At 37.7% G+C, this 11568-nt stretch overlaps 1 protein-coding gene across 2 annotated transcripts in view; it reads left to right on the plus strand.

Moving 5' to 3' along the window:
- The window catches only part of DARS (aspartyl-tRNA synthetase), a 69140-nt gene that overhangs the window by 21617 nt on the left and 35955 nt on the right, over positions 1-11568 (plus strand). For both annotated transcript variants that reach the window (XM_005862861.2, XM_014536922.1), the window contains one exon: positions 665-767. In XM_005862861.2, coding sequence (XP_005862923.1) covers positions 665-767 — 103 coding nt within the window. The remainder of the gene's footprint in view (positions 1-664; positions 768-11568) is intronic.

Genomic DNA, 11568 nt, shown 5'->3' on the forward strand with positions numbered 1-11568 from the left:
AAAGATCCTGAGGCAAGCTGAGCCTTTATTTTATAGTGAGAGGTAAACAAGGTAGTGGTTTCTAGAGTTACACAGTTCTTGTGAGTTTCACTTGTTTTGACCATAGTTACACTTCCTGCACTTCCCTCAGCCCATTAGCTTCCCAGATAAGATCTAGAGAGCCTCATAAGGTCAAGCCTAATTATGCTAAGAGGACTGTGCCCTCTAAGCTCGGAATTGTTTGTGACTTTAACAACAGGTCAGTCTGAGGCTTAACCCTATATCACCTCCCCACAGTGGTTAGCACAGTGCCTTTGACTGTAGAATATAATAGCTATTGAATGAATGTTGAAAGTGATCTGAAGTTACTTGAAATTTGTTTAATAAATCAATGTAATAACAAAATAATTTCTTTATTTGTAATATTTTTTAATTAGTGATTTGCCTGTGTTCTCATAACAAACATGTTAAAAGCATTATTTTACTCATAGTAGGAACTTGGGTTTCTTTAAAGTTTGTCAATTGAGGATGAGTATTTTGTCTGTAAAAGCCAGATATATGTGTGTTATGAGCCTGATGAATATAGTAAATTTTGACCCAAATTTAAAGAAGATAGGCATTTTTTTTCTGTAAAACCTGAAGTAGCATGTCCTTAATACATTTGTGTTCTTTCTGTCTTATTCAGGGAAGCAGTGTTTCTTAGTCCTACGTCAGCAGCAGTTTAACGTTCAGGCTCTTGTGGCAGTGGGAGACCATGCAAGCAAGCAGATGGTTAAATTTGCTGCCAAGTAAGTAAGCAATTATATCCTGTTGTCAGAATAAACAATGGTGGGAACCAAGACTCCCAGGGGTTTGGACCATTTTCATACATTAACATCAATGCTTCGTTTGTTCAAAAATGTAGTTATTTAAATTGTCGGTTCAGTGTTGCTGAATACATTAAACTTACAAAAGAGAAAATATGGAGCACAGGCTTAAAATTCATTGGGAACTGCTGAAGCAGCACTCTCTACAGACAAGTCACATTTACTTTCAAGTAGAGTAACAAAAAGCCTGGCAGCCTCCACATAGCAAAGCAACTTTATTTTGTGGTGTTTGGAGCTTCATTTCCTCTCTCCCTCCCTCAGTTTCTGATTTGCATATTGAGCAACAAGTTTTCTAACTGAATAAAAGTGTATAAAATAAAAGAATGTAGTTTTACAACTGATTCCCTCCTGAAGGATTTTTTAAAAGGTAAAAATTGCTTTGTCTCTCCAAAAGTCTTGCTGTCTGGCTCAGATTTCCTGTAGAAGTGCATTGTTTTGTACAGTTTGCAAGAAATGGGATATTGAGATAGTGTAGTGGTTATACATGCTGTAGTTCTAAGTTAATAATAGTTGGTGATATGCCTAGTTTTGTTCATTTGTATGTTTTTCTCAATTTAACTGAAATTTTATTTCCATGATAATGATCAAAGAAGACTTGGAAAATGGACGATCTTTACATTTTAAGTAGTAAAGTATTTCATAGGCATAAATGTTTTTCAAAGAAATTCAATCTAAAGTAAGTGCATATTTTTTCTATTGATTTTTATGTCTGTTCTTTAGATGTATGCTTTCAAAGATTGAGTTAATACACATAGAATTATCAATTTATAACTAGAAAAAAACTAAAAAATTATATAATTTAAGACTCTAATTTATGTTTGGGGCCTCCATGACTCCTCCAGCATAGTATTTTACATATAGTGGATGCTTAGCCACTGGTTTTGGTTTAGAGATTTATTTATCAAATTCAGTTTTATCATCTCATATCACAGTGTTTTAATATAGTAGATGCTCAGCAACTGGTTTTAGTTTAGAGATGTACTTATCAAAGTTAAGGGGTTTTTTTGTTTTGTTTTAAATATATTTTTACTGATATCAGAGAGGAAGGGAGATGGAGAGATAGAAACTTCAATGATGAGAGAGAATCATTGATCAGCTGCCTCCTGCACACCCCACACTGGGGATCGAGCCCCCAAACCCCAGTCGGGGTATGTGCCCTGACTGGGAATCAAACCCTGACCTCCTGGTTCATAGGTCGACGCTCAACCACTGAGCCATGCCAGCTGGGCTCAAATTTAGTTTTATTGTATCATAGCGATACCTGCACTCTGGTTTAAAAACTCCAATGCCATTAATTACATGGCTTCTCACTGGTGAACTCAATAGTATTAGTACTACTAGTACAGTAACCCCATCTCTCCCTCCCTCCCACTCCTGATGCCCAGAGACTGTCACTTTCATCTCTTCTACCTATATCTTTTGGTATTTAGGTTTGCAGATTTCATCTCATAGTCTGCAAAGGTTTGTGCCTTTTAAGGTCAATAAATAAGCTTGGACCCTAGAAATAAATGTTATATAGATAGCCTTTGAGCCCCTGGAAACCACAGACATAAATGCTAAATTATATTTAACTAGAGGCCTGGTGCATGAACTCGTGCACCAGTGGGGTCCCTCGGCCTGACCTGCAGGATCAGGCTGAAACCGGTTCTCCGACATCCCCCGAGGGGTCCCGGATTGCGAGAGGGCACAGGCCAGGCCAACAGACCCCACCAGTGCACGATCGGGGCCGGGGAGGGACTGCAGGAGGGCTCCAAGGTGTGTCTGGCCTGTCTCGCTCAGTCTTGATGGGCCAGACTCCAGCAGCAAACTAACCTACCGGTCAGAGCGTCTGCCCCCTGGTGGTCAGTGCACGTCATAGGGAGCTGTTGAGCAGCCCTAGCATATCATTAGCATATTACGCTTTGATTGGTTGTTCAATTGTTCTGCTGTTCAGTCTATTTGCATATTGCCCTTTTATTATATAGGATTAGAGGCCTGGTGCACAAAATTCATGTACTCGGGCAGGGGGGCCCTCAGCAGCCTGGGAGCCCCACAATCGATTGCCCCACAGAGGGAGGCCCTGCCCACCCACCGCAGTGCTGCCAGCCGGGTAGCCTGGGCCTCCCTCTTTGCGACTATCGATCATGGGGCTCCGTGATCGATCGCCCCGCAGAGGGAGGCCCCGCCCACCCGGCCAGGGCTGTGCAGTCGATCACTGCGCAGAGGGAGGCCCCACTACCCACCTTAGCACTGCCAGTGGGTAGCCTGGGCCTCCCTCTTTGGGGTGATCACGGAGGCCCGCCCCCAATTGATTGCCCTGCCGGCCGGTGGCCTGGACCTCCCACTGTGGGGTGATAGATCGCGGAGCCCCCCCATTGATCACCCCGCTAGCCAGTGGCCTGGGACTCCCTCTGCAGGACGATCAATCATGGGGCTCCGCAGAGGGAGGCCCCACCTACCTGCCGCAGTGCCACTGGCCGGGTAGCCTAGGTCTCCCTCTTTGGGACAATCAACCAATCACATCGCACCAGCCTTGGCTGACCTGGCGCCAGTGCGTGTCATAGTGTGGTCTTCCAGACGGTCGTCCAGATGGTCGTTTTGCTGTTAAGTCAATTTGCATATTACACTTTTATTATTACAGCTTGGTTCTGAAAACTAATATATGAAGATGACAATTTTATTTAGAATATATTTTTCCATTAAACTTCATTGTGACCTCAGGATTATGTTCCTGAAGGAAAGATTCTAGTCTAAAAATCTTGTTAAAATCCCACTTACCCTTGATATTTACTAAGAGGCATTTACTAACAAGAGGATAGTCACTTCATTTGATGTCTTTAGAAGTAAACACATCAAAATAGTCCACAAATAGTTATTTTTTTACTAGAGGCCTAGTGCATGAAATTCGTGCGGGGGGGGGGGGGGCCCCTCAGCCCAGCCTGCACCCTCTCTAATCTGGGACATCCCTCTCACAATCCTGGACCGCTGGCTCCTAATCACTCATCTGCCCATAGCCTGCCTGATCACCCCTAAATGCCCCCCAGCCCAGCCTGATTGCCCCTCACTGCCTCTGTGTGCTGGCCTGATCACCCCTAACTGCCCCCCCTGCCGGCCTGGTCACCCGTCCCTCACTAACCCCCCTGCTGGCGGTCACCCCTAACCGCCCCCACCCTGCCGGCCCGGTCGCCCCACGCAGCCTGCTTGTTCAGTCATTTGGTCGTCCCTCACTAACCCCCCTGCTGGCCTGGCCGTAGGCAGCCATCTTGTGAGGGCATGAGGGTTAATTTGCATATTACCTCTTTATTATATAGGACAATTTTGGATCTTCTCAGAGACTCCTGGGACTCGATTAACAGCAATTGACCATGTCAGATAATCAACCAAAGCTGTAGCTGGAAGAGCTATTTGTATATGGTCTCTCAAACAGAAATTAGTTCACTGATGCCCTCATAATATATTAATTAAAGAAAGGCTTTCATCTAAATGGGAGAGTGTAAGAAGGATCTTCTAGGCAAGAAAAGAATTCAGCTAACTCAGCCATACTACAAAATCCTTAACTGTGGCTCATATGGACTTTCTGTTTTGAAGCATGAAGGATAATCCAACATTCAGATACAGCACCAGAATGATAGTAATACTATAATTATTAACTCATATTTTAAAAAAACATTTGAGAGTAAAATCTTTATTTGTGAGTTTTCTTCTAAGTGAGTCTTCTAAGTTATTTGGTTTTAATTCTTTTCTCTCTTTAGTGTTATTCTTTATAATTTCTGCCACGTTAGTTGGGTTTGAACAAAATAGTCCAATAATTTATTAAACTAATATTTAGTGATACATACAAGCTCTTTCTGCTCCCTCCTAAGTCTATACTTGCTAGAAGCTTTTTTTTTTAAGTCCTATTTTTATCTAACATCTTAATGGCTTTCTATTTCCAACCATGTCCCATATTAATTCTGCCTGCTGGTTCCCTCAGTACAGTGTTATTTGTCACTATGTACTTCCCAAGATACACTCTGTGTATCTGCAGTGGCCTCTCTTCTTAAAAGCTTTGGCTTTATTCATTAAATCCTCACTCTTTGTCACTTAGTTTAAGCCCATGTCTTTCATGATCCTCATTGATGGGTTTCTCTTTGCATTTCTTTGGGGTCCACAGATATGTTTCCTAGGAGGCTGAAAGTTTTCTAGATTTTTAAAAATTTCAGTGTACATTTTTATTATTATCTTAAAGTTATATAAGGGTATTATTTTATGTTTTAAAGCCTAAGTTATAACAAAATAACTGTAAATTTAGTGCTTCCATTTAGCGTTTTCTGTCAGATTTACAATTTTGTTCATGCCAGCTGAAGCCAAATGATATCCATGTTCTGCACAAATGAAGATTCCACTGTATTTGAACAGTAGTACATGCTGAATGAGTTGGGTTACGAGGTGATACTTCATAGTTAAGAGGCATCCTGAAGTTTTAAAAGCCTGTGCCATTCAAGCAGATTTATTGAATCCTACATTTATCTGTATTAGGGCAGCAGAATCACTAATAGCATAGTAGTTTCCATGCAAGGAAAAATGTTTCTATTTCCAGTTCTAATAGTTATCAGATTGGATACCCATTTGATTAAAACTTCAATTGACAATGCAACGTTATTAACTTTCACATGAACATGATAGTTTTATAAAATTATCGACTAATACTTTATTTAAGTTGTCATTCTTGGATTGCTCTTTACAGAATTTTGGTTGATTATGAGGCCTAATTATCCTGAACCAGCCTCAGAGTTAATGTCTTATGTAATTGTGAACAGGCATTCTTCACATTACTAGAATTGAAAATGCAAAAACATTAAATATAGAACTGGATCTGCAATTACAGCTTTATACAGTAAACCCAAAAGTCAGCAATTTAGTTTTCGCAAGCTTTAAATTAATACTGTTTATTTGAATTTTGTGTCTTTATACTTGTTTTTATTTTGTTTAAAATTTTATTTTGATTTAAAGTTAAGAGCTGTAAGTGTAGGCATTTATACTAGTTTTATATTTGTAGATATTTAAATAACACAATAAAACTTGTTTAAGTGCTTACTAAGGATTCCTGACATTTTTGTTCCACTAAAAAGAGCCCATGCAGTAGTTTGGGAACCACTGGTCTGTGCTATATTGAGTAGTGTTTAATTCTTACCAAGCTTATTTTGAACTTAAAATTCTTGACATTTTTGGTGAAGAAAAATTAGTTCACAAAATAAGTCATTATGGAACTACTAGGATGATTTAAATCTTTAATTTTTACAAAGCACCAAAGGCCAGCTGGGTAAAATAGAGGGCCAGAGAGCCCAGATGCTTGGTCCCCACCAACTAGCCATGTGATTTCATAAATTGTTTACTGTATCTAGTCTTACTTCATTTTTAGAGCTATGACCCTTCTTTAAAAATCTTCATTTCTACTTCCTAAGAAATATAAAACTATGAGACTCGGTATGGTATTAATTCACTATAATTGCAAGAAGTTACTTGACATGTAAAACAAGCCTATGCCTGCCTTAGAATTCGAATATAGATTTTTATTATCTAAGAGTAGTTTAATATTTTAAAAAATAATTTATGCTTTTTGGGTTCTGTTTTTAACTAGCAAAAATACATGGTTTCTCATGTTCGGGCATTTTGAATTCTTTCCTCAATGACTTGTACAATTTAATTTACATCATTGTGCTATATTGAGTAGTGTTTTACTAAAAAAAAATTTTACATTATTTTGTTGGTGCATTACTCGAAAAACTAGTGTGTGGCAACTTTATAGCCTGTCCTCTTTTCTATCTAATCTTATATTATAACTTTTCCAAGATTTAAAAATTACTAATTTGAATGTGGGTAGTTAAGTAGATCTGTGGACATATTTCTCATTGCGTATAGTAAAATTCAACTAATTATTTCTGACAACAAGAAGGCTAGCAAATTTGTTGCCAGTTTTGCTGAAAACCTTTAATATTCAAGTGTCTATAAGTTAAAATTTTAAGTTTTATTGACATTAGAATATGTAAATATGCAGAAAGAAACGCTTAATATAGTATATTTTTCACCATTATTGATACTGGGGTGGGGGGAGATAAGGAAGTAGATACAAACAACAGAATAGTGGTTACTGGGAGGAACTGGCTTTCGGGGAGGACAAAGAGGATAAAGGGAGTCAAATACATGGTGATGGAGGGAGACTAGGCTTCAGGTGGTGGGCACACAATGGAGTATACAGATGTCATATTATAAAGATATACACCTAAAATTTACATAATATTAACCAATGTCACCCCAGTAAATTTAATTTTTAAAAAGCATGCTATAAAAACAGTGGTGGGAAAAGTAGTTAGAAACTAGAGAGTTTTATGTTTATAAAGTTATTTTTTCTTTAATAATTTCAATATAAAAATATATCTATAATTATAAACATGAAACCTAAAATTCACTAGACAACTTTAATAATTGCATCTATGTTTGCTTACTCTTTTGCCTTTTCTTATCATCAGCACTGCCACAGTTCATTTTACACATTCTTATTACTCTATATGTGAGAAAAAACAAAGTCACTCAACGAAGCAGCTATGTGGTATATGCAACTGATGTGGAAAATAAGACCACAGACTCAGTTGTTAAAATTAGAATTTATCCTTTACTAAGATTCTGGGCACAGGAAGGAAGGATTTGCCTAGATAACTGATGGTGTTCCTTAACACATCAGGCTCTTTGTTAGACATTTGTACCAACTAAAACCCTCTCCTAAATTGCTCTCTTGTCAGCAAGAGAGGAGATCTTGGGACATTCAGGTCTGGGTGTCCTTTTGGGTTAACTTTTTGTAAACTGGTGCGAATATTCAGTCAGTTCTGCTGTAATATAACAGATGCATTCCTAAAAATCACTGCTATGCAAAATTATGCAATAAGAAATTCGAGATTTATATGGAAAACTGGATGCCCGGTGCACAAAATTCATGCACTTGGGGGGGCTCCCTCAGCCCGGCCTGCGCCCTCTTGCAGCCCAGGAGCCCTCGGGGGGTGTCCAACTGCCGGCTTAGGCCTGCTCCCCTTAAACTGGCAGTCGGACATCCTTAGCACTGCCGCAGAACAGCTGTGCTCGCCAGCCATGAGCCCGGCTCAGGGCTTCTGGCTGAGCGGCGGTCCCCTTGTGGGAGCACACTGACCACCAGAGGGCAGCTCCTGCGTTGAGCATCTGCCCTCCCCCCTCAGTGGTCAGTGCGTGTCATAGCGACCAGTCATTCCGCCATTCAGTCGATTTGCATAATAGCCTTTTATTATATAGGATGGGTTAATAGCACAACCAAAAACTTTAGTAGTGAAATCATTTTATAATAAACCTAATATAAAAAAAAACAGGTAGAATAGTTTTCCACATGTTAAATGACTGAGAAATTCAACAATAAATATCTCACTTTATCTTTAAAAATACATGTTGTGTTCTTGTGGAAGTAGGTGTCAGAAGAGTTGCAGCTTGTAAATTGTGGTAGAAGGAAAGCTGTTCAAAGGAAAGTTGTACCACCAGGTGGATGGATGTAGCTTATAACACAGATAGAAATTTGGGGTGTGTGTGTGTTTCATGTGTTCCTACAGGGCTTAGTTCACCAAAGAATAGTTTTCTATATTGACCTAGTGCAGCGGTTCTCAACCTATGGGTCGCGACCCCTTTGGGGGTCAAACAACCCTTTCACAGGGGGTGCCTAAGACCGGAAAACACATATTGAATATATAATTACATATTATTTTTGTGATTAATCACTATGCTTTAATTATGTTCAATTTGTAACAATGAAAATACATCCTGCATATCAGATATTTACATTACGATTCATAACAGTAGCAAAATTACAGTTATGAAGTAGCAACGAAAATAATTTTATGGTTGGGGGTCACCACAACATGAGGAACTGTATTAAAGGGTCACGGCATTAGGAAGGTTGAGAACCACTGACCTAGTGGTTCTCACTGATGAAATCTGGCATAGGCAAACACAAAATTCTCATTATTCTCAGATTGATACCTAATACGTCAGCTGTGTTAGAAATAATTCACATCAAAATAATGTTTATAGCAAAACTGACTATGCTCTTAAAAGAGACAATTATATATGCCAGTGAGTAGGTAAAAATATGTCTTATCTGCTGACTGCTTATGTGTGGGGTAAGGAAAAGAACATGAAAATTGACTTCAAAGTTTTTAGTTTGAGAAACTATGCCGAAATGACACCATTAATCTGGAGTAAATTCCCAGAGGAGCTGGGACTAAACCCTAGACACTCTGGAGCTGGGATGAGCTTACCTTTCCTTAGAACACTTGGCCAGGTAAAGAGTGGATACTAAACAGGAATGAGGCTCTGATAGCAATGAAGAAAGGGAGAGTGCTTATGTAGTATGTTGAGTAAATGAAGAGAAGAACCAGCCTTTTGAGTTCGTGAAAAGCCCAAACACTAAAATAGGTCGTTTTACTGAAAATTATTTTGTTTTTCTAGCTGATAGTATTCTGCTCCCCTCATTCTAAATATTTTCAAGTGTTTGTGGAACACTATGGCCTTAAAATTCCTTCCATTTCCTCCACTATCTTCACCATTACTTTAACAACTCACTCCTGTGGCCACACCTTGGTTTTTGCTCCCCAGAACTTTATTTTAAAAGCAATCTCCCCATTTTCTCCTAGTGTTTTCTGTCCCCTTTTGACTTCACGCAACCTCAGTTCGATTCGTAGCACTTTCACTGCATCCTTAATCACTGTTCTCTCTTTGTTTCTCTTGCCCTGCGAATACCCTTCACACTCCCCTGCCCCATAGACTTCTGACCCAATAATCCTAACACCAAGGTTAAATAGTAATTGTGTATTTATGGCACAGCAATTGATTTTTATTCCTCAGCTGGCTAAACAGAATATATTGTACCTTAGCATGAAAATAGAAGTTTATAGGCTGCCTATTTTCATTGTTTCTCTGAACTCTTCCTGATCTATTTCTCTTTATCCCTTAGTTTCCTAAGTATAATTAGAATTAGAATAGAAAAATTTGGAAAACACTGTGAATTCCATCACTTAATATATTAGCACTTATATTATGATTAAAAATAGCACATGAACGACATCATCTAAATTTTGGTGGATTCTGTTATTTATTTAAATAAAGCAAAAAATTCTTACTTGTAGATATTTTTAGCTTCAGAAATTTGAGGATCAATGAAGAATGAGGTAATTCAAATGAATATTTAGTAACATTTACTTTGAGAAGCTAGCAGCTTAGTGAGCCAACTAACCAGTCTGCTAGAATCTTTGGTTTGGAAAATAGCATAGGGTAGAAATATGTTCATGAAAAAAAGGCCATTTTTATATAATGAAATGTGTATACTAGGACAGTGTCTAAGGACTGTTTATATATTCTCAAGGTGTTTCCATTTTGAATAGTGCTACCCAAAGAGACTGTACATTTAAAATATTGTGAACTTCCTACACAACAAAGTGGGGAAAATAATGGTATTTATATGTTAATTCTGAGGCCCTACATTTAACTCTATTCCCTCTGGCCATATACCAGGTGGAATAAAGCAAGGATTCTGCTCTTAAAAATATCAAATCAGATAGTTCCAGCTGGGGCTTTCTAATCATTTAAAAGGCAAAATATGAGGTCACTTTTAATATCTTAAAGTAGATAACTACCTTAGCATTTACTTTAGGTATTAAAATCTGAGATTTTTATCTTTGCCTTATTGACTAGATTATACTGCTAGCAGTTTCTGGCTGTTGATTATTTGCCTTAAGAACATTTAGAGCCTAATGTGGGGTCAGTTGTTTTTCCCAAAATTACCTTTCCTAGGAATATCCAATTCATCAATGTACTAATCTGAAAACTTGAGTTACCAATTGAATATAAGTGCCACATGACTCTTCAACACATTATTATAATCAATTTGTTGGAAAGATCAATTTTCTTACGGTTGAATGCATATAAAAATGAAGCAATCAAATGAGTTACATAGGAAGGTTGTCAGATTTCATTCCCTAGAGATCTTTAAGAACAGATCCTTAATTGTGTATTTAAAATGATATGAGCAATACTCATATCCGACAAAATAGACTTTAAAAGCATCATGCTAAGCGAAATAACCCAGTCGGAGAAAGATAAATATCATATGATCTCACTCATTTGTGGAATATAATGAACAACATAAACTGATGGACAAAAATAGAGCCAGAGTGAAAAAAATATATACTAGAATATAATAGAAGTAATCTTGTTATTTGCGGATTTTTAATATTACAACTTTCGTGATATACTATGTTAGTACAGTTTTGGTAATATTATTATACTTAAAATCCTTTTATTCTTGAAATATTAAAGTTTATTGCATGTATTACTATTATATGTAAGATCATTTTTCTTGAATAATTGGTGTTTATTGCATGTAACATCATATTTAAAATTGTTTTTCTTGAGATATTAATGTTTATTGCATGTAACATTACTATACTTAAAATAGTTTTTCTTAAAGGTTTATTGCATGTAACATTATTATATTTAAAGTCGTTTTTCTTGAAATAAAAAAAATGGGGGGAAAAAGGACCACAGTTCATTTGAAAAAGCAGTTGTTGAACCACAGTTTTTTAATCCACTCATCTGCTGATGGGCACTTAGGCTGTTTCCAAATCTTAGCTATGGTGAATTGTGCTGCTATGAACATAGGGATGCATATATCATTTCTGATTGGTGTTTCTAG

The sequence above is a fragment of the Myotis brandtii genome, unplaced genomic scaffold (assembly GCF_000412655.1).
Source record: "Myotis brandtii unplaced genomic scaffold, ASM41265v1 scaffold1697, whole genome shotgun sequence".
Taxonomy (NCBI): Eukaryota; Metazoa; Chordata; class Mammalia; order Chiroptera; family Vespertilionidae; genus Myotis; species Myotis brandtii.